Source organism: Cryptotermes secundus, unplaced genomic scaffold (genome assembly GCF_002891405.2).
Source record: "Cryptotermes secundus unplaced genomic scaffold, Csec_1.0 scaffold25, whole genome shotgun sequence".
NCBI classification, from domain to species: Eukaryota; Metazoa; Arthropoda; class Insecta; order Blattodea; family Kalotermitidae; genus Cryptotermes; species Cryptotermes secundus.
Genome location: NW_019722421.1, coordinates 91,687 through 116,210, shown reverse-complemented (window position 1 = coordinate 116,210; position 24,524 = coordinate 91,687). Strand labels below are relative to the sequence as shown.

Below are 24,524 nucleotides of genomic sequence, written 5' to 3'. Positions count from 1 at the left end.
TGCAGTGCTGTATGAGTTGATTTATTTTGTCTAAAGCCATTTTGGGCATCAGATATCAAATTATGTTTATTTAAGAAATTCACTACTCTGTTATATATTAATGTTTCAAAGATTTTAGAAAAAACAGGTAATAGTGAAATATGTCTATAATTAGATAATTCTTGAATTCGTCCTCTCTTATGAATAGGGCGAACTTTGGCAATTTTCATCTGATCCGGAAAAATTCCAGTAAAAAGAGACAAATTAAAAATAAATGTTAAAGGTTTACAAATAGGTTGAACACTAAATTTTACTAACTTTTCTCGAATTTCGTCATAGCCCGCGGAGAGTTTACCTTTTAGTTTACTAGTCACACTAAGTACCTCATTTTCTGTAATTGGTACGAAAAAAATCGATTTAGAAAATGGAGTAACTTTACATGCTTGATCATACTTAGGTTTTTGATCATTTAATTGGTTTACCATTTTTCCTGCAATTTCAACAAAAAAAGAATTAAAATGATCGGGAGTGAGGAGGGGGTCTAAGTCAGTCATGGTGTCCACATCCGAGGTTTTATAATTTATTTTAAGAGCTTTCCCTGATTCAAAGTTTATAATTTGCCATAACGCTTTAGAGCGGTTTGTTGATTTTTGGATGAATCTGTCGTTTTCTTTTTTACGAGCATCTGCTAACACGTTCTTATAAATTTTTTGATACTTTTTTATATAGTTCAAAGAATGCCTAGGAAGAATCAACTTTTTCTTTAAGTAACATAGAAATTGAAGCCGCTGTCTAGAAACTTTTATCCCTTTAGTAATCCATCTGGATTTGATGTTTTTTTACATTTACAACTTTTTTATATGAAACATGTTCAGGAAAAGGTCCCGATACTTGTCTAAAAAAAGACTATAAGCTTTGTTTACATCAGTTTGGTGATATAACATCAGTTATAACAATAAATATATTGGTAATAGCACAGAAACAAAATTTTTAGGGATTACTATCGATGATTCCATGTCTTGGGAAAACCATATTCATGGTCTCAAGGTAAAATTATGTAAAGCCTCCTATGCAATTATGACAGTTAGACCCTTTGTGTCACTGGAATCCTTGAGGATGATTTACTTTGCTTACTTTCACAGCATTATGATGTATGGGTTAATTTTCTGGGGGACCTCTTCTTATAGTGGCAGTATACAGTATACTTAGACTGCAAAAAAGGGTAATAAGAATTATCACTAATTCCAGAAAAAAAAAGACTCATGTAGAGAACTGTTTAAGCATTTGAACATATTATCATTATATTCTCAATTCATATTTTCACTATTATCTTTTGTATCAGATAATAGAGAGCTATTTCAAACTAACACAGATTTGCATACTATAAATACCAGAAGCAAAAATAATTTTCATTTCCCACAACCAAGATTATCTATCTATCAAAAAGGTGTTCATTACATGGGCATTAAGATTTTTAATCAGCTTCCATCCTATTTGAAAGGCATCACAGGCAAGATGAAACTGTTTAAATCTTCATTAAAAAGGTACTTACTAGAAAATTCCTTTTACTCACTGCAGGAGTTTTTTAACAATAAATAAAATGGGATATTCTATTCCCTTTGGTAATTATGATACTATATACTTATCACAGTCATTGTGAGTAATTCTATTATGCCTCTTCTATTTTTATTTTAAATTTTAGGTTTCTACTAAATTAATTATAAAGGATCGGTAATCAATGATCTGAATGTAAAATGTTTTATAGGGCTCTTGCTAATCGTATACATTAGTATTTAGTGACTGATTTATTTTCCAATTCACAATGTATTATGTTGAGTTGTTTTCATTTGTTATTGTATGACTGATGCTTTAATATTCAAAGCATGCATAGTATTTGGTGTCTTTGTATATCAGTGACTGGTTATATATCAGACGGGCGACATTTGTAGCCTGTTCTTGATTGATGGAATATTACAATAAACTGAACTAAACTGAACATACAGCTGCATTCACAAGAGAAAACTAAACATTAGAATTCAACAACATGCATAATTCATCAACCATACAATTAACAGCCATATGGTATAAAACATATTACACTTACATAAACATATATATGATAATTTTGAACACAAAACCAGTCCACCTATAGTCACATTCCTAAAAGAACAATAATAAAACAATTCAACACCTTAATAACATGAGCAATTTACCAGCACCTTACTAAGCTCATATTTTTGGAAATGCATGTACAAGCATGAAATGAATATCTTATAGATTATACCACATAAACAGCATTATAAAAGGTTCAGTTTGTCTTATTTTCAAAATACTCGTCCAACATATAAAATGAATTCGAATCCAAGAAGTTTTTCAATTCCAGTTTAAATTGTTCTGTATTATGGGACTGATCTTTTATTGTGACAGGTAAGCTGTTAAACGCCTTAATCCCAGCACAATAAATTCCCTTCTGATAGACTGACAAATGAGTCAAAGGATGATGTAAGTCAGATTTAGTCCTGGTATTAATATTGTGAATCTCAGAATTCACTTCGAAATGATGTCTACTGTTGATCACAAACAGTGAAAGTCAATATACATATTGAGATTATAGTGGTATATTTTTAGTTCTCTAAAATATTTTCTGCATGACTCTCTATCTCTAATCCTCGTAATAATTTTGATAGCTTTCTTTTGTAACCTAAAAATTATGTTGCTATGGCAAGAGTTCCCCCAAAATATTAGTCCATAAGTTATAATCGAGTGCAAGTAAGAACAATACACCACCTTCAATGATTCCTGGGAAAAAAAGAGGCTTAACTCTTGCAATTGCGAAGCAGGCCGAACATAACTTGGGTACAAATGTCTGTATATGAATCTTCCAAGAGAATGAGTATGAGGGGTGAGCCATAAAACTGGCCCTAGCACTGCAACCTTCAGTGGTCCATTGTGCTTATCTTCCAAGAGAAAGTATTATCTAATGTTAATCCAAGAAATTTAGTATTATGAATATTAACTATTTTCTTGTTCCCATGAATTATATTTAGGTCAAGAAGGGAGCTAGTCTTAGTTACAAACTGCATAAATTGAGTCTTATCGACATTTAATGACAATAAATTAGTATATCTTGGAAATTATTATTAACAATATTTTCAAATTTTATTTGATTAGGACTATTAACAATTACACTGGTATCATCTTAGGTCAGTGATTATAATTATAATTTAGTCTTATGTTCAAGTAGATCCAATTACAGGGTGAGAAACAAGTTGTCACACCACTGGATATAGAATGCGTCAAAAATCAAAACAAAGGTTCCAACCAATCACTGGAACAAGTCAAAATAACATCATATAAAACATAGACAACACAGCCACTAAACATAATAAAATGTGACTACAACAAGGCTTAAATACTAGATGAAAACATATTAACCTTTTATCTTATACAATTCATCCAGTTTATAAAAACAATGCATATGAATGGATATTCTTAATAAACAACACAATATCAAATAATGTATGTTACATCACACACACATCAAAAGAAAAACTATAAAAACATCTAACATGCATGAACAATAAATGGAATAAATAACTTCTCTCAGAAATGTACTAAAAATTATTATGGTAACAAATACATTCATAAATAAATAAATAAATTCATAAAACAAGAGACTGTATGTTAAAATAAATAAAAGTCACAGTTGGTATGTATGCAGATCTAAAGTAGACGATTATTTATATATTTTTAGTTGGTTAATAGGACTTGTCAAGGTTAATTTTAGATACTATTTATAAGAACCAAGATCACCCCTTGTGTTCCATTCATAATATTCATTTAAAGAATAAAATGCACCAGCAAGAAGAAACTCTTTTAGAGCCTGTTTGAATTTAGTAATATCATTTAATAGATTCCTGATGCCTTGTGGTAGATTATTGAATATCCTAATTCCTTAATACAAGTAATATACACCCTTCTGCACTTTAGGTAATTTATTACTTGGAAAATGTAAGTCAAAACCTTGTCTGGTGTTAATGCCCTGTATAACAGAATTAAATTTAAATATCTCTAAATTCTTAACTACAAAAATTGATACAGAAAATATATATTGAGAATATAAGGGCAGAATATTTAACTGCCTGAACAATGGATGACAAGAGTCCTTATTTCTTGCCTTCATAATAATTCTCACTATTCGTTTTTGGATTTTAAAAATTAAATTACTATGAGTTGAATTGCCCCAAAATATTATTCCATACGACATAATGGAATGTACATATGCAAAATAAATCATCCTTAAACTCTCCTGAGTCATAACTGCACATAGGGTCCTAATAGAATAACTAGCCGCTTTCAGCTTAGTTACCAAATGATTTATTTGATCTTTCCATGATAAGGTATTATGTATGATTAGTCCTAGGAATTTTGTAATACAAGTATTTTTAATTTGAACATCCTTATAGTTTAGATTTATGTTTGATGTAGTATTTACTTTTGATGAAAAATGCACATAGTTAGTTTTTTTAAAATTTAATGATAAATTTTCATAAACCATGTGTCTATTTTGTTCAGTGTCGTTTTCAATACCATTATATGTTCCACAGAATCAGAATTGTAACATAGTATGCTGGTATCATCAGCATACAAAATTGATTTTGATATTTTATTTATTAAGTAAGGCAAGTCATTAATATATAAAAGAAAGAACAAGGGGGCAAGTATTGAACCCTGTGGCACACCTTGTTTAACTTTCTGCCAATCAGAAATACCCATAGAAAAATTATTATTTATTAATGTTCTTTGATATCTGTCACTCAGGTAGAATTTAATCAATCTTGTAATACTGCCATTAATACCATAAAACTCTAGCTTGGATAATAATACATTGTGATTTACAGAATCAAATGCCTTGGTTAGATCACAGAATAGTCCTCCCACTGATAATTTACTATTCAGTGCCAATAAAATATTATTTATTAGATTATACGTAGCCATATCAGTGGATCACTTAGCTCTAAAACCATACTGTTCTTGAGCAAGAATATTATTAGCATCTATATGATATTGAACTCTACTGTAAATGACCTTTTCAAACATTTTTGAAACAGATGTCAGCAAAGATATTGGCCTATAATTGGTCATAACTGCCTTGTCTCCCTTTTTATAAATAGGACTTATCTGTGAATATTTTAATCGAGCAGGAAATATACCTAAACTCAATGATTTATTGCATATGTAAACTAATGGGGATAAAATAAAAGGCATATTTAGTTTTAGGATATTTTGTGGAATCTCATCATATCCCTTAGAATTCTTCCATTTTAATGACTTGATAATATCTTTAATCTCTCTTTTAGTTACTGGGGTCATATTTAAGTTTGGAAACGGTTGTTTATACACCTCAAAAAAAGGTAACTTAAGGCATTAAATACATTAGTAGGTTTGTTAGATTGCATTTGATTTGGTGGAATTATAAAATAATTATTAAAATATTGGCCATAGTTTGTGGTTTATTATATGATTTCCCATCAATACTTACTGATGATATTATATTTTTGCTTGACTTTGTATTAGTTATAGATCTAATGATACCCCAAGTAGTTTTAATTTTATTTTTAGAATTTATAATAAGCTTACTATAATGATGCTTCTTTGCTAACTTTATGATATCAGATAAAATTTTACAATATTTCTTGTAATATCTTACTAATTCAGGATTGTCAGTGTTTCTGCTAAGCACATACAATTCTCTTATACGTGCACATGATGTTTTGATTCCAGTTGTTAACCAGGTTTTATCTTTTTGTTTAGAGAAATGTTTTTTATAAGGAAAACTACGATTAAATATTATTAAATAGGTATTAAGAAAATTATTAAACATTAGATTCTATAGTAAATATGTCAGCCCAAATTTCACAATTAAGATTTAGCCTGAATTGTAATTTAGTATATTCATTTATGTCTCTTGTACTAACAGAATAATCAGGAGAATTCAGGAATTTAAGATTATTCAATGTAATAATTTGATCATCATGGTCTGATAATCCATTTGACAATGAATTTATTGAATAAATTTCATTTCTATGTTTATCAATAAAAAAACTGTCAATAGCTGTAGCTGAAATATTGGTAACTCTAGTGGGAAAGTCGACAATACTACATAATGTTATATTTTAGCGTCCTGTTGCACTGATTTAAGTCCATGATTTATTTAATCCGTCTTGCAGTGCATACACTCATTTATCTCCTTCTCTCCCTCGCACTACATGTTTCGGCATAATAATGCCATCTTCAGGTGCTTACTTATCCACGTCAAACCAGTTCATTGCATGCCATGTTCACACATTAAAATAACTAAAATATGTATCTATCATATACATTGTCAAACGTTAAAAATATTAAAATTGTTCAGGATACCACATCGCTACGTCGCCCCTCACTACATCAGTCACGCCCATTCTCCTTTGTTGGAGCACTCCTTCACTATCTTGTGTGTTGTGCTTTTGTTGTGTCGTGCTCCTGCGACTGCGTGTGTTATACTGTTGGGCTTCCTCATACTCAGGAATCCAATCCAATTTTTGTTTTATAGTATCGCCAACATCTAAATAGTTAACATTTATATCTCCACATATAATAATATTTGACATATTTGTGTAAGAATGGATTCTAGATTACTTTAAAAGTATAAAAAATATCCTGTTGGAGATGTATATACAGTTAAAATATAGATATTAGAAGAAATATGATGTAGCTTTATTGCACAAACTTCAATTTCCTGGTCAATACAAAATTCATCCAGATCAATAGGTGTAAATTGTAAGTGATATAGAGTAGAAAAAGCAATGGTCCAAGTACTGATCCCTGTGGGACCCCACGCTTTTTGAATCCCAAGTTTAAGCTGGAATCATGAGAGTTGTCTAAAATCATTCTTTGGTATTTGCCCTCTAGGTAAGATAATTAGTTAAGTGATGAGCCTCCTATTGCATAAAACTCCAGTTTTGTTAACACAGAGTTGTGATTAACAGTGTCAAAGGCTTTATGCAAATCATAAAAAATACCTACAACCATCATTCTATTGTTCAATGTCTTCAATATTTCATCAGTCAATCTACAGGAGGCCTTTATCTGTTGATGTACCAGGTCTGAAGCCAAACTGTTCAGCTGCTAAAATATTATTAGCTTTCATATGTCACAAAGGTCTATCATATATTATTTTTTCAGATACTTTAGAAAATGAAGTTAATAAAGAGATAGGTCTATAATTAGTCATGTTTTCATTATCAGCTTTCTTAAATAAACGTTTCATCATAGAATATTTTAAGCGAGTAGGGATGATTCCTGATATTATGGATTTTTACAAATATAATTTTGAGGAGAGCTAATAAAGGGAGCACTAACCTTTGGTATCTTTGTGGAGATTCCACCATAATGATGTGAATTCTATAATCTTAGCAATCTGATAATTCTTTCAACTTTTTAGTGGATGTGTTTTTAAATTTTATTTTAAAGAAGGAATTCTGAAATGAGTGAAGACATGTAGTATTTTGGTCTTCATTATTATTAGAACCTTCTATGTTGTTATTTTTAATGTCCTGAATAATTTCCCCAGCTTCTGACAGGAAATATTTGTTAAAAGCTACAGGAGAATTTTGATATTTACTAAACGTATGTCCCTTTACTCTATTTGTTTCTGCTTTTATAATATTCCAGGTTGTTTTCATTTTGTTAGCAGTGTTAACAACCTGATTATTATACATCGACCTTTTAGCTTCTTTAATCACCCTTGCTCATATTTTACAGTATTGCTTGTAATACCATTTGAAGTTTATACCATTACTACATAGGTGGTACAGAAAGTCATGAGCAACTTTTTTTTTGCATGCAACCTGGGAACAGCAGACGAAAGAGAGTATGGTGGTCGGTGGAACCAGCTGTTGTGTTAACTTTGAGTGTCTTATGACGCAAATAGCTTGCATCACGTGACCAGTTTCACTCTTAACAAAATGGCCGACAACGATATGTCGTTTCGCCAGCATGCTCTCATCGAATTTCTTGTGAAAGAGGAAATCCCTGCTGCAGAAATTCACCAGAGACTTCAGCGTGCTTATGGAAGTGTGTGCTTGGGTGCGAGCAGTGTTCGAAGATGCGTGAAACATTTTAAAGATGGGAACACCAGCATCGAAGACGAGCCTCGGAGCGGTCGTCCTCGAACAGCCTCAACTGGACGCAACTAGGAAAGAGTGGATGAGATCATTCAAGATGACAGGCGTGTGACTGTGAACACAATATCCCGAAAACTTGGAATAGGGCACAGTGCAGTACAGGAGATGAGTGAAAGCTTGTGCTATAGGAAAGTTTGTGCTCGTTGGGTCTCACAGTTATTGACCGAAGACCACAAAGGTCAGTGAAAAGCCATCACCTCAGAACTGCTGCAGAGATGTCGACACGAAGGCGTTGATTTTTTGCTCTGTATTGTGACAGATGACAAAAGCTGATTTCACCATTTTGAGCCTGGAACGAAACGGCAGTGTATGGAATGGCACCATTAGCATTCTCCATCAAAAAAGAAGGAAAAGACAGTGCCATCAGCTGCAAAGGTGATGGGCACAGTGTTCTGGCCGAATTCCTGGAACCTGAGCAAACCATCAATGCTGGTTGTTATATCAAGACGCTGCACAAGCTCCGTCGTTCATTGCGCGATAAACGTCCGGGACGAAACATCATCCTGCAGACAAGGCTCGCCCCCACGCTGCTCGCCTCACATTGGAAGCAATTGCAAAGATGGGGTGGGAAGTTCTTCCACACCCCTCCTATAGCCCTGATCTGGAACTCTCCTACTACCATCTTTTTGGATTTGTGAAGGATCAGGCAATTCAGAAAGCAGTGCATCAGTGTCTTGAGATGGCTGGAACAGAATTTTACAGAAGGGGAATTTTCAAACTCCCAGAACGCTGTGAGATATGTGTACAAAGAAATGGCGATTATGTGGAAAAAATAAAGAAAGGTCTGTAGATTGAGGTGGTGTATTTGGTTTGTCAATACTAAAGCATGTTACTTTAAAAAAAATTGTTGCTCGTGACTTTCAGTACGACCCCCATATCTCTACTAAGTGGGTCATGTGGTAGCGTAGTTGGTTGAGGCACTATGCTACAAGCCAGAACGTCGCGGGTTCAAGACCAGATGAGGTCATTGGAATTTTTTTTTCAATTTATCTAATCCTTCCAGCCGCATTATGGCCCTGGGGTCGACTCAGCCGCCAACAAAAATGAGTACAAGAAATATTCTTGGGGGTAAAGGGTGGCCGGCTCGTAGGGCTGACAACTTTGCCGCCATCTATGAGTCGACTGTCTAGAAAATGTGGGAACCTCGACATCTCACAATCCTATGAGCCTCCACGGCCTCTTACAGGGATATCTTTACCTTTTTTTACTAACTATACTAAGTAAATATAAATATTTTTATGATTACAGGAAATCCTTATGCCAGGTGTTATCCAGTGGTTTTTATTAACCCTCTCAGTTACTTCTTTGGGAGGAAAACTAGTGTAGAACATTCTTAGATAGTTATTCAGAAACACAATAAATAACGAATCTACATCCATTTAATCGTAGTTGCTACAAATACTCTCCCACAATTCATCACATAATCTAATTTTAAAATCTTCTATAGAATAATATTTTCACTAATGTACCACTGTCACAAACATTTAGACCATAATAAATTTATATTGTATTTTAGCATCCCGTTGCACCAATATAGTGCTTGTTTTATATAATGTACATTTCCGTCACTAATACAACACCTTTAATTCTCCATTCATGACATGTTTTGGCCGTGCATGGCCATCATGTTCGCTATGCTAAAACTGTTGCACTGCACAGTCTGCCACAACCTAAAATTAAAATTGCAACTAGAATTCAAATTATAATAGGTCATCCTATTGAATATAGTAAAGACGTAGATTCCAGTCTCCTTGTGGGACCTATTAATGCAGTCTTCAGTAGCGTGGATATATTCGAGTTTCGTTTAGTTCATGGATGTTGTGTGAATGTTGATCTCTTATATATGTCCCTTTGGTTTCTTGTTTGCTGTCTAAAAACATAAAAATTAGAATACAAGACACTATAATTTTTCTGTGGTTCTTTATGGGTGGGAAACTTGGTCATGGAGTCATAGAACATAGAGTCAGGGTGTTTGAGAACAAGGTGCTGAGGAGAATATTTGGATGGAAGAGAGATGAAGTGACAAGCGGCAGGTGAAAACTGCATAATGAGGAGTTCCATAACTATACTCTTCAACAAATATAATTAGAATCATCAGGGCAAGGAGGATGACATGGCCAGGGCATGTAGTACAAATGGGAGAGAAAAGAATTCATATAGGATATTGGTATGAGAGCCACAACCTTGCATGTACTTGGTATTGGTTCTGTTAACTATTGATATTTTAGTCCTGTATTTTAGTTTTACCATGAAGTGATCCGAGTTACATTCGGCACCTCTATAGGATCGCACATCGATAAGGCTCCTTGCTTATCTTGCATCTATCATAACATGGTCAATTTAATTTCTTGTCCAACCATTGAGATATCCATTTTTTTCTTACGGAAAAGTCTTAGGTGAAAACGTACTATTTTTAAGCAAGTTTCCGGTGACAGGAAATCGGCCATCATTACTCTGTTGTTATTGAATTTATCGTGAAGGTTATGGTGTCCCACGTGTTGTACGTATTACAGGATCTTTTCCTATCTTCGCCTTTGCACCCCCCATAATAAATTGAATGCCATGTCTTACTGATGTTGCCCTTCATATGGAGATGGCATAAACACTTATCTACTGACAATTTTTGGGTTTTGGACTTTGTCCATCTTCCAGTATTCTAGTAACTAGAAAACACCTTCATTCCAGCAATTCCCCATCATCATAATCACCTGGGGCAGGTACAATAGGCCAATCAGTGGCCGCAGTTCCGAGGAGACCCAATTAGGACTCCATCCCCACACTTACTTACTTATTCATGGAGCTGAGCCCTTCTGGAGGAGCCGCCAATTCTGCAGCTACTCAATAATTTCCCAGCATTTTATGGAACCCGAAGATTCATTACCATATTCACAAGAGCCTTCCACTGGTCCCTATCCTGAGCCAGATCTACCCAATCCACACCATCCCATCCTATCTCTCTAAGATCCATTTTAATATTGTCCACCCACCCACGCCTTGGTCTTCCCTGTGGTCTCTTTCCTTCTGGCTTTCCCACCAATATCCTATACGCATTCGTCTTCCCCACTCGTGCTACATGACCTGCCCACCTCATCCTCCTTGACTTGATCATTCTATTTATACTTGGAGAAGAGTACAAATTATGAAGCTCCTCATTGTGCAGTTTTCTCCAACCTCCTGTCATTTCATCCCTCTTTGGCCCAAATATTCTGAACACCCTGTTTTCAAACACCCTCAGTCTATGTTCCTCCCTTAATGTCAGAGACCAAGTTTCACACCCAGACAGAACTACAGGCAAAATTACAGTTTTGTATATTCTAATTTTTATGTTTTTGGACAACAGACGAGAAAACAAAAGGTTCTGGACTGAATGGTAGCAAGCATTACCCAAGTTCAATCGCCTCTTAATTTCCTCCTGAATCAGGTTTCGATCTGTTATCGTTGTTCCCACACTAAGTGAATTAAAAAATTAATTAACTAGAAAAAATAACTTTTCGGAAACTAGACGTGTTTCCGTCCTCAGGTGGGGGGAGGACACCTCTGTTTGGTCCCTTATATAATTTCTTTTCATATATTGTTTCAGATCAAAATGGGAAGCAGAGATAGTGACTTCCTCTTATCTTTGATTGCATATGCTCATCGTAAGTAACACACATACTGTAACTCGTAATTACAAATGATTATAACAGTCCCTGGTTTTATGAAAACCATCAGGTATTTGAATAGATTATTGAAGTAGAAAATATTAAACTACTTGTAAAATAGTTAACGAGAATCAAAGACGAAGCTATTCAATTGCATTATAAGAGAGGCCTTTTAACTTCATTGGTGGAATTAGCAAAATCTTGTCTGGTACTATGGATAGCGAACACGCAACATATTACACAGACAAAAAAGGGGATTTCGAAATGGAACACGCTGATTTCTTAACTTTCCAAAGAACAGGTAACAGTCGTAAAATTGACTTTAAGATGCATACGACATTACAAGACGTATTTGAAAACAAGAATGGACGATCGTGAGGGCTGGGGAATAATGAACATGGTGATAAGATAAAGAAAATATATACATCCTCACCCATGCTGCTTGTTGTAAATAAGCATTCGGCGCAACTAGACAGAGCTTCGGGCATACTCTAGCCACATGTTATTGCACAAGCTCAAATCATGAACCAGATAAAACTAAATCAAGCTGACTTCCCCACTGACTTGACATTTGACTGACTTGACTCAGAATATAACAGGACTGAATCAAACGCTGTGGACCCAACTGGGTAATAATGAATGGTTAGGTGCTCCTCCACGAGTGCACACACACTAAAAGTGTTGTGTTCGGCACAGGAACAAATTGACATTACGGTGACAAGTCAGGAATTAGATTGTAAGTGTATATCTGTGTAGCATACTGTAGTCGTTTTATTCTCTTCTCAGATTTAATGAAACAACTAGATCCAATGATTGTCAAAATGAAATATTTGATTGTATATCTGTGTAGCATACTGAGGCCGTTTTATTCTTTCTTTTTTAGGCATGACAGATGAGTTCATGCGAACTATAAGAGAAATTTATGATGACTGGGTAAGTTTCAGAAAAGCAGTAAAGGAATTCCCGTTCCTTTACATGACATTATATTTTTATTTAAATGGTGTGTTGAAATGTTTTCTAAGAGAGAGAGAGAGATTCACTCAAATTTCCTGCACAGGATTTGGTAAATAACGAATCGCCATATATTCTTAGAGGTAAATTTCAGAACCTCAGTCAGTAGGCGAGTTTCAATCAGGATTAAATCTCATGTGACTCCTGTACTGATGTGTTGCAGGGTATCCTTGGCGTTGTCATGTTTCTTCTTATTCTGAAGTGGCTCAACGACCTCCGCCTTGTAAGTATCATGGCAGTTGACTCGTTACTTTCCAAGCATTACTCTCTCTAGGCAATTGGTCAAATTAAAGAAAAATGTAGTTCAGTTTGCAAGGTCAAGTCTCCCTGCGGGGAGATTCCACTTTCTGCCGCCGACTCTTTAAATAGTTGCAGTTTACCAACAAAGAAAGGGCTGTGATAGCGTAGTCGATATAGCGACTTTATACGGGCTGGATGACCTAGGGGTCGGAGTTAAAATTCTGGTAGGGTCTTTCCTCAACAGCATCCAGACCGGCTGCGGGGCCCACCCAACATACTATCCAATGGGTACCTGGGGCTCTTACCCCGGGAGTAAAACGGCCAGGGAGTGAAGCTAACCACTCACCTCCAAATAATGCCGAGGTCAAGAAAACCTGGGTCTATACATCCACTCCCCATACGTCTTCATGGCGTAGTGTTTAATTTCTTAAGCACAGGGACAACTTTACTTTTACCTTACGCTCCTAGGAGGAGCACTGTTGAACGTGGAATGTGTAACTGCAAGCTGGCAGCAAGAATTGATTTGTCCGGACTTCGCTGAAATGTCACTTTAATGCGATTGACATTTTCTTCAGAGGTCCGTGTCTTTCTAGGAGATTTTACTCGCAACAGACTATCTGTAGTCTTCAGTTTTTTGTTCCAGAACCGAATGCTTTTCTCTGTAGAATGTTGACGTCCATATTGTGTCTGAAACAGCGCTGGACAGCTGTGAGAAATTGCAACTCTGGTAGCCACAACAAGAATTGAACCTGTACCTGTGGTGTCGACATTGCTATCGATTGATACAGAGCTCGCGGAAGGCAATCAGGTGGCGCATGCGCGCAAGCCGGTCGTGAGTTGTTTATTCCGTTGACATAAACCGGATACATGTATGAAAATTAGTTTCCAAGATATACATTTTTATTTTGGATACATTTCATACGGAGTCCCCGGACAAGGGACCAGCCCGCCACAAGGCCACCACCCACACACAGACAGCCGTACCCCGAACGGGACCAGAACCCACGATCCCAGCACTCGAGCGGGTGAAGACGGCCCACGCCCCGGACCGCGCGACCACCGTGATCGGTAAATGAGGAACTGGCGCACAATAATAATTCAGTTAAATTCTTATTTATCTGCGTGCCAACCCAACAGCCCCAGGACCAGTTACACAGTGAGCACGAGCGAAAGAAAGAAAACAAACATATACAAAGCACAAATCAAAGCAAAGTAATAATAATAAGCTATTAGAAATAAACGTAGCTCTGAAATACTAAGAAATATATATTTACTGTCAAATGCGACACGAGAAATCAAAATTTAAGAAAACGGGAGTAAGTAAACTATGACAAGGCAACATAAAATTAAATTATATTATATATACTCGCGGTAGCGTAGTTAGTTGAGGCACTATGCTACAAGTTGGAAGGTTGCAGGAAGGTCCCGATGAGGTCATTGGATTTTTTCAATTGACCTAATCCTTCCAACTGCATTACGGGCCTCGGGTTGACTCAGCCTCTAACAGAAATGAGTACCAGGAATTTTCTTGGGGGGTAAAGTGAGGCCGGCGCGTAAGGCTGACAACCTTGTCACCATCTTTGAGCCGATTGTCTAGATAATGTGGGACCTTCATCGTCTCACAACACTATGGCCTTCACGGCCAGTTATAGGGATAGCTTTACCATTTTACTCTTTTACTCTTTAAATGAGCCCAGAATAGACGTAATTGATAGCTTATATTGAAGACTGCATACCGCAACAAACTAGTCCGACCAAAAATTGGAATCCCTGATGAGTTCACTGGATTCCTCAACTGACCCAATCCCTCCAGCCGCGCCATGGGCCTGTGGTTTAACCTAGCCTCCAACTTAAACGAACACCAGGTACCCCTTCGGGCGCAAAGGCGGCCGGCGCGTAATGCTCAAAACCCCCATCGCCAACCGTGAGCCGGCCGTGCAGAAAATGTGGGAGCCTCGACGCCTTATCACCCTATGAGCCACCACGGTCCGCCACAGGGACAGCTTCAAGCTTTATTTGCATTTATGTCAAGTGTCTGTTAATGTTTTGTCAACCTGTCCGGTTAATTAGTGTAATGTGTCGATGTCTCTCCTACATTTAATTACATGAGACACACATAATGACATTCAATTAGTTTTGAGACACCACATTTATGGACGCAATATAAGAATATCTTCAGGTAATGATCTCACTGTACAGTTCAGCTTCAAACCAGACACTCGTGCAATCTGTCGTCCCTCCTTTGTAAGCTACATAATTTTAGAGCTGTGAGTTTATAAACGAGTATTGGAGACCTAACGCTCTTATTTGCATGTAGAGAAACATGCAATCACTGCTTCATGCCGGAACTGTGGGCTACGTGACTGAAAGTTGTCAGTTCCAGATAGGAATACTTACTGAACCTTGTAATGGAGTTGTTCAAAGATCTCCATTTTAGATGCATCCTATGCACAGAGCATAAAATAATATAAGTCAACGCATTTCAGCTTCGTAACAATTAAAGTATTCCAAGTCGACACTTGAACTTGGAAGCTCGCCTACGGAATAACCTTCAGAATGAGAAGCTGAGGACTGAACATGTGTGTTCCAGTGTCCTGTACAAGTCCATTAATCCTTCTAACTTAGTTTTTATTTTCAGGACATACTCCGACAATCAGAAAGGGTCGTCAGGGATATTAGAGTGCCTGCCGCCCCTGAACCCAGGGACGCACCCAACGACACGGCCCTACACATTCAGGGACGGCAGGGGCCGCCCTACGATCATCAGAGACGCCAGGACCCACCTCGCGGAAATCAAAGCCAACAGAACCAGGGGCAGCAGAGGCCTCCATGGCGCTAGTGAAAGTAAGTAAAGTAAATGTATCCCTGTAACAGGCCGTGGAGGCCCATAGGGTTGTGAGATGTTGAGGTTCCCACATTTTCTAGACAGTCGGCTCATAGATGACGGTAAGGTTATCAGCCTTAAGCGCCGGCCGCCCTTTACCCCCAAGAACATTCCAAGAATATTCCTGTTACTCATTTCTGTTAGAGGCTGGATCAACCAACTTCGCTACCACGTACCCCCTTGGAAATATTAGGTAAATTAAAAAATCTAATGACCACAACGAGACACGAACACGTGACTTTCCGGCCACAGCAGAATGCCCCAACCAACCATGCCACTGTGTGACCCTCGGTCATTTCTATGAAGTATGAAATAAGGGCTGGAGAGAGTAGCGTTTGCGTGAATTTCATTCAGCGCTTCCGCTACAGGTGGGGAGGTTCAACTGGCCGGAGGGTGAATTCACATAGTTAGATCCTGACTGTTCGGTAATCACACTCGTGAGCAATCAGAACAGAAAGCTCTGATTCACATACTAAGAACTTTAATTAACCGCAGTAGTCTGTTGCATGCAATTGAACTGTCTTAGGGTTACTTAGATTATCCGGCACCACCGACATGCGAGAAATCGGGTTACTGTTAATGGGGGAACACAGTGTATAATGAGAATCAAAATTTCTTAATTTTTGCTTTGTACAAGTTTAATTTCATTTAGCACTCTGAACACTGGAATACGACTGTGTGAAAAATATGATATGTCTGCAACCCGAAGGCAAGTTTACGGCTTGTCTGCGTGTAATTTTGTTGTTGGCTCATAACTCTCGACATTCAGGCGCAAGGTACCAAATATGGCTTCTAACAATAGACGAAACAGGACAGCCAGCAATGGTCTGTTCAAAACCAAAGGGTCACTACAGCTCAAATAGGCTTCGAAGATTCATAAAGCCGCTACAAGGTGATTGCGGTCACATGTTCTAATCAAACTGTTCGCTGGTGTTCTTTTAAAAAGAAGGTAGTATTTACAATATAAACATCTACACTCAGAATATTTACAAGTAAATAGGCGTAAGCATCGCTCAGTGTAACTGGAACTTGTAAGTCACGCGGAACAGATTCCTGACTGGACTTCAAAGTTTCAATCATGTGGCTTGGCGACAACACCTGTGGCTGTATATTCCGCCTTTGGCCTTCAGACAAGACTGAATTATTATGTCATATTCATCTTTAACGCCCTCTAAAGCTCTCTGCAGTTGAATTGCATTGCATGATCATTTAACATCACCAACATTGAAGTGTATGTGTACTTCCGTTTTATTTCACCATTCTCCTCATTGACAACGTTCTTAATATCCTGTAAGCCCTTTTCTAAAATCAACTAATTTTTTGTTACGTCATTTAAAGTTTTGTTCACCGACTTCAAGGTAGATTTCGCAATGACCATCTGTTCCTTCTTCAGTTTTATTAGGTCTGACTGCTCCCCTTCTAAATTTGACATCTTTTGATTAAAGAATTTTCGTTTTCTGAGTCTAAAATTCCAAATAATTAATTTGAAATATGCCTGATAAAATTGAAAAGCCCTCTTCTCTTCCTGACAAAACTCGTTTCCTTTCTGCTTAACTGGTGTGCCAGATTTCTCATGCCCTTCAGCTCCTCAAATTGCCTGGTGTCATCAGAAACAGGGTTCTACATTCTGACAAATTTAGCCATAATAAATTATCATGTTTTTTACAAAAATCTACGGTGGTTCCTAGGTATTTGCCTATCACTTCTACATTGTCACTTGCCTGTTGTAAGTTGAGGTATGTTACTGTTTTCCATTCACTGTTGTACAGTCTCATTTCGGCTTCGGGCTCGTAGTACAGTCCCGGTGAGCTCGGTAATGGCCTGTTTCATACGTTGAGGCTGCGCTCGAGCCTAGGCAACTGATTAGTACAGCTGTTACGATCGCCCACATCCGCAATTATGTGAAAAATATCTTAGCTTGGTTTGTGTGAATCTTCATTTCTTTTCCTTTCCTGGTATGTAGTACAAGGATCGGGCCTTCCATTGTTGTGTTCTCATACGGGCCTATTTACACAGCTTCTAACTTCTTAGATCGGCCACGGCGGACGCTCTCGTCCTTCACTAACACCTTTGTTCCTACCTCAAATATAGGGACAAGAACTTTCCAGGTCATAATTATTGTTATCGCGTAAAGGGGGGGAGGAGTAGAGGATTCTTTCCACCTCTTCCGCCATTCGTGCTGTTGCACCCTTTGGGAATGGCCAGTTGTAAGGCTAAGTGCTTGGTAATTGTCACATTAACTACTTGTAAGCTGTGAGTTCACAGTATCGGTAAAATGGGAGGTACGGGATATTGGGGAAATAGAGGGTGTGACTATGGGGTAAGTCATTAAGACACACGTCCCCCTTACTTGGTCTACTCTCGTCTACTAATATATACACTTATATACATCTCACTTTCATAGCCGACAGTTGTCGGTTACGTACACATTGTAATTTAGATAAATACACTCTTGGGTTCACCATCCTAGCTCTCGTGGTAGTTCCTATGTTCCCACTCAGGGCCTACTCTCTCTCACTCTTTCTCTGCCCTAACCTTGTAAAATGGCACTTTAATAATATTTCACTTTATATCCATGACTGATATGAACAGTTCGACTTACTTGGTGTAGGAAGCTGATGGTGTCCCCTCTGGCTGGTACGACCATGGTTCTGGCCCTCTTGGCCTCTCGCTGACTACTCACTTAACATTTGTACACAAAGATACATAGGTCGCTGAGGAAGAAGTAGTAGTATTACATGATGTGGATCCCTCTTCGAGTTGCGTTAGCTACTTTATAACTTTTTCCTTGCTGACTCCTGTTTGGGGTAACCTCCGCCCCTTAATAGAGTGAATTCTCCCCTCAAAGGTTCGTCACTGGTTGGTCATCTGGATAGAGAGTGTTGGATCTGCTCAGGCCACCTCGCTGAATTGGCACTCTGTACGCCTTTGCTGTACTGTCATTTGTTCTGCGTGAATCAGCAGTACTATGCCATGTGACGATATTATACTTACGTTGCTACTTCCTGCATTCTGTTTCAAACATTCACCCTTCATCTAACTTCTCTAACTGTGAACTCAAGATAACTTAATACATAAGAGTTACAAAACCTTTGCTGAAATTCTATGGCATTACAATTATTTTTATTTTCTAACTTAGCGGTTTCCAGATTTGTGCGAGCCATCTGCTTCTTAATCTGGCCTCCAACTCCATTACGTAGCTGTCATATGTATAGAAGTCATTCGCGGGGTATTTCTGTAGCGTTCCCGGTAAGTTTGGCAACTTGCTGAAGAGTGATTGAAATTGTATGTAACCGGTTGCACGGTGTGGCGTCGTGTTATGAACAAATTTGGCGTACTTCACCCAATGATCCCAATTACTCAAGTCAGCTGTTACATACTTTCTTGTGTATTCTATCAGTCCTTTGTGTGTTCGTTCATTGGACCCATTGGATTGTGGGTGCCAGCTAGTGGTCTGTGTTCTTTTTATTCATAATAATTTGCATACTCCTTTGAATGTATCGCTTAGGAACTGCGATACACAGTCTGACAGAATAGTCCGTGGTGTTCCGTAAATTAATATTACATTGTCTACGAATACTCTTGCAACCTCATCTGCTGAATGTTCGGTCATCGGCACTGCTATCAAAAATTTTGATATGTCGTCCTGTACGGTCAGGATATAACGATTCCCTATCATGTTACGATTGAAAGGTCCCATAATATCTTCTTCTTTTTTTTCATTGGCACTACAGCCCTAGTGGGCCTAGGCCTACCTCCATGAACTCCGTTCACTTCGGTTTTTCTAGATCTTACACATATGGTAGGACTCCTTGGGCGAGTGATCAGTTCGTCGCAAGGCCTCTACCTCTAGACAAACACAGAAAAACGCACACAAACATCCATGCCCTCAGTAGGATTCGAATCCACGATCCCGGTTTCTAAGCGAGTGAAGACAGTGCATGTCTTAGACCGCTTGGCTACCGTGACCGGCTCCCACAATATCTATTGTACACTTTTCGAAAACGGTGGAAGGAGTGTCATTTATAGTTAATGGCAACCTGGTGTGACATTGCATCATCTTATTCTTCTGACACTTCTCACACTTCTCTGTCACGTTCCATGCCTTCCCAATTAATGAAATGTCTTATGGGGGATTCGTGCATTTCTCTAAACATTTCAATTTCTTCCTTACTAGACAACTCCTTTTCCTTTACCTCCTGCCCTTCGAAGTAACTGCTTTTTCTTCTGTTACTACTCCGATACATTTGTGTTCTTCGGTTCTTGTGTACATCTTGCTTAATCCATCACCATTCGAATTTTCGTTACCCCTCTTGTATATGATGGTATAGTCAAAATCTTCTAATTTTAATTTTAATCTCATTATTCTTGAACTTGGGTCATTCACCCGAAAGATCCAAGTCAGAGGTTTGTGATCTGTTACAATTGTAAATTTCCTTCCCAAAATATACGGCCTAAATTGTTTACATGCCCAGACAATTGCTGTAAGTTCCCTCTGAATGGTGGAGTAATTCTTTTCAGGTGTAGCCAACACACGACTTGCGTAAGCAACAGGAAAATCCTTTCCAATAGTTCCCTGGCTTAACACGCTGCTGATCCCATTCGAACTAGCATCATGTGACAATAAATCAGTGGAATGCGGTACTATTTTTGGTAAGGGAAGCAGTGGTATCTAATGTACGAACTTATAGCAATCAACTCACCAAATTTTACGTCACTTACTGAGTCAATCAGGTCGTTTTGTATTCTGTTCGATAAACCTGTAAATACTGTACTACTCTTAAGGTGAACATTTAGTTTATGATCATATTTCCTCAACAAGTGTACTAATACCACATAATTACCTCGGTCGATAGAATCCACGCTTTCGTCATGACCACGGAGGCCAAGTTGCCACTTTCCTAAATGGCAGATGATATCAATCAAGCGTTTCATTATTTCTCTATGTAGTATCGTCAGGCGCTTTTGATTGTCAAGTTGACAGTCAATTCGAGATTTCCCGAACATAACAAGTTGCAATGTTGAAATAATGTGAGTCTGAGAGTTCTCATGTCGTTTCAATGCTTTATGAAGGTTGTTGATATCACCAAACCCAGTCCTGTTTCATACATTTTTTTTTCATTGAGAAAAAACAGGCATGGCCAACAAAACAATTTTCCTATATTACGGCAACCGGTAGCCACTCTGTTTTAGAATACTGTTCCAAATTAAATTTCCTCACACATAATTTGGTTTGTGCTTTAAGTTCTGGCAACTCGCATGTCGGTCGTCCTCTTTCTATAATTATTTTCTTTTCAGAAAAGTCCCTGCTATTAAACCCCCGTTTTAAAGGCTTTCGATTGCATAGTCGCAGTCGCTTTGTCTGCCAGCATTCATTTTAGCTGTGTCCTGTGCGTGTAGTCTAATCACGCCCATGCCCTTCGTACCTCAATATTAGACTTGCTTCCCTTAAACGCGGATGGCTTCTTTCTGATGCGTCAAAATACGATCACAAATACAATCTTACTCCATATAAATATGCACTTACAATATTTTAATGAAACTTAATGTTACTTATAACACCCAACAAGGCTGAAATCACACATAAACAGTTAATTTTCACATAATCATCGAAAGAACACACTCCTTCGCTTCCATATCACAGGCATTAGCCATCAAACCGAAAGTTTCTTCCCTACCCACTTCTTGTGAGACGAATTCTCACGGAGTTTAACGAAGGAAACTTGGTCCCTTCCATCAAGCAGGGAGGAGGCATGTGGCCTGGAGCAGGAACACACGCTAAATGACAATATTCGAATCCTGATTATTCAAATTGAATTATTTATATACACGTATGACTCTTCTTTTCGTTTCTTAACTACAGAAGAGTGCTGTGAAACACTGGCAATAGAAATTATTCCAGGAAAGCATTGTGATTTAAGCACATATCATACCAAGAGAGCGAAAGCTGCGTACCTGATTCAGTGCTGGAATCCAAAGAATAAATTCCAAGAAACAACATTCATGCAGAATAAACCAATCCAACGAGTGAGAGCAGACGGAGATGTCCCACCACGGTGGCTACGGCTCCTGCATCCTCTCTGCGGACCCAGAGATCCTATTGAAGTGAACTTGATGCGTGCCCCCTTGTAATGTTCTGGCACCATGTCACAATCTCTTAACCCCCGTGATGCATAGCCTATATTCAGTTGGCCCCAGAAGGAGGGTTGGGACTGCCCCACAGGACAATATATTGCACTGAATCAGAATCCCCTGCAACTGAGTCACATTATTTTGTAATGGAGTAATACTGACTGAAAGCTGAAACCCTCCAGGAGTGTTTAGTGAATATCTCCTATACTAAATTTTAAGAAAACCTGTCTTGTGGTTTAGGTCCTCATACATAAGGTGTCCTCTATTATTGTGGAATGAATTTCCAGAAACTTTTGAACAGATAACCTGATGCCTTAGTATGTAAAATAGGCTTATGTGATTAACTCACTGTCTTCATCCATTAACCAAATGCTCTGCATTTCATATTCTTCCTCAAGGGACAATGGTTCAGACGCAGTCAACTGTTGCAGCTCAAGTGACTTCATCCAGCCATGGTACCTTCAGAAGAATTGCATGTTAACATCTGTAATAACAAAATTGTGTGTGTACAGTACAGATACCCAGTTTAATTCTCATAATGAACCATTCCTCCCCCTTGTGAATATGTTTCTTTTGTGTTTTAAATAATTGTAAGCACTTTAAAATGCTGTACCTAATATAATTTTCATGATAATGGAATGGATATAAACTCATTTCTATCAGCAAAGTAAGTAATGTCACAAATTATACTGTAAGATTTGCAAATACACGTATTTAGCCAAAAAGTTATATTCTTTCATCTTTCTTTTTTATGCACACGGTACAAAGAGTTTCCCACTTCTTCACAGAGTGGTTCTGCATTACAAAATCATTCCTTCTTGTAGCAATTAGCATACTTCAGCTGTCTCTGGTGTCTTAAAACATCTGGAACCACTAAAAACCTTGTTGTTTTGCAAGGTTCACATTTTTACTACACTCTTCACATATTAAACTCTGCTGACTAGAGGACTGGAAAGATAAACATATAGGAATTAAGGTGATACTAGAGAGAAAATTCTGTACATCCGTGCCTTCCATTGCATTCAAAAGAAAATATTGCCCTTTCTATGAGCACAACCAAACGCTTGCATTGTACCTGAGATACAGTGTGCATTCAGTTTTCTGTGAGTTCATGGTGAATTTGAATACTGTTGTTTCACTTCATCATACAATGGCAATGAGACATCGTTCAGAAGATAATGAAACTGAAAGGAGCTGAAGTGCAAGATACTGTATGTGACGTGGGATTGTGCATTCTTGGGTGCTTCGAGGAATACCAAACAAAGGTGTGATTCAGTTATATAATAGGGGTGCAGCCTATATGTACAGCAAGGGAATAACAAAAAAAGGTACATTAAATTTTACTATATTCAAAAATAAGTTCTACTAGTGGCATGCACATGCTTCTACTAGCGACGTTTAAATGCAGGAATATGTGTACTTTGGTCATGATGACTGCACCTTTCAGTGTACTGATACATTCACTTTGGATATTAAAGATTAAAGTTAAATACCATTTCTCTTAACAATAATGCTTACTGTGTGTTAATGCGCAGTCATCAAAAAAGAACTCCCTTGTTTCATGATGCAGTAACTTGTAAAATATTAAACAAAGGTAAAGTTTTCCCTGCACTTAATTAAGTAATTAAGCACTATGCCATGAGGATATATGGAAGAGTGGAGGTATAGCTCCATGATTATTAACCTCAGCAGTAGACAGAGCTAAGTAGTCAACTTCACACCCCCTGGTATCCATTGGAGAGCAGGCTGGGTGGGTGGGCCCCAGAGCCAAGCTAGACACTGTGAAGAAGAGAAAAATCACTTCCCCTTGCCAGGAATAAAAAATATGAAACAAGACACACCATTTTTTAATAACTGGACAAACTCTCAATATTTTCTCACAACCTCAATGAATATCAGTGCAGGCACCATCTCCAATCCTGTAGAATCAAAGCATTACTCAGGTCCTCAGGTCTCAGAGGAGGCAGAATTGAACATGTTCCCTGGGCTATGCAGTTACTCAGCGTCCTCAGCGTTACTGAGCAACACCCAAAATCTTCAACAGAAATTTAAGATCCTCTGATTGGCTCACATTTATGTGATTCGATTGAATGTGATAGATGTATTATGATCGATTCCAGTCATTTCCAGACTACATAGTTCATGCGTATGAATATAGATGGTTGTAAGATTTGAGGCTTTCACGGCGGTGACTATGAAGAAGGCAGTCTTCTGGGATTTGGCACTGTGTATATGTGGTGTTAACCGACGTTTCGGAGGAACGTATCGCCTCCATCTTCAGGGTAGAAGAAAAAATATAAGAATTCTGCAAGCGGAGAGACCGTGAGAACCGGTAAAAGCAGACTGTGTGGAAATACACAGCTGTGTGAGAGCAGTCAGGGTAGGGGGGAAGGGCAAGTATACAAGTGAAAG

General features: G+C 37.8%; 1 protein-coding gene across 1 annotated transcript in view; it reads left to right on the top strand.

Annotated features, from left to right (window-relative positions):
- Window positions 1–24,295, top strand: part of LOC117282065 — a 30,882-nt gene extending 6,587 nt beyond the window's left edge. The window contains exons 2-6 of the mRNA XM_033750240.1: window positions 11,785–11,842; window positions 12,729–12,778; window positions 13,020–13,079; window positions 15,735–15,940; window positions 22,511–24,295. Of these exons, the coding sequence (XP_033606131.1) occupies window positions 11,791–11,842; window positions 12,729–12,778; window positions 13,020–13,079; window positions 15,735–15,935 (363 nt within the window). The 5' untranslated portion in view covers window positions 11,785–11,790 and the 3' untranslated portion in view covers window positions 15,936–15,940; window positions 22,511–24,295. The remainder of the gene's footprint in view (window positions 1–11,784; window positions 11,843–12,728; window positions 12,779–13,019; window positions 13,080–15,734; window positions 15,941–22,510) is intronic.
- Window positions 24,296–24,524: the final 229 nt, after the last annotated feature.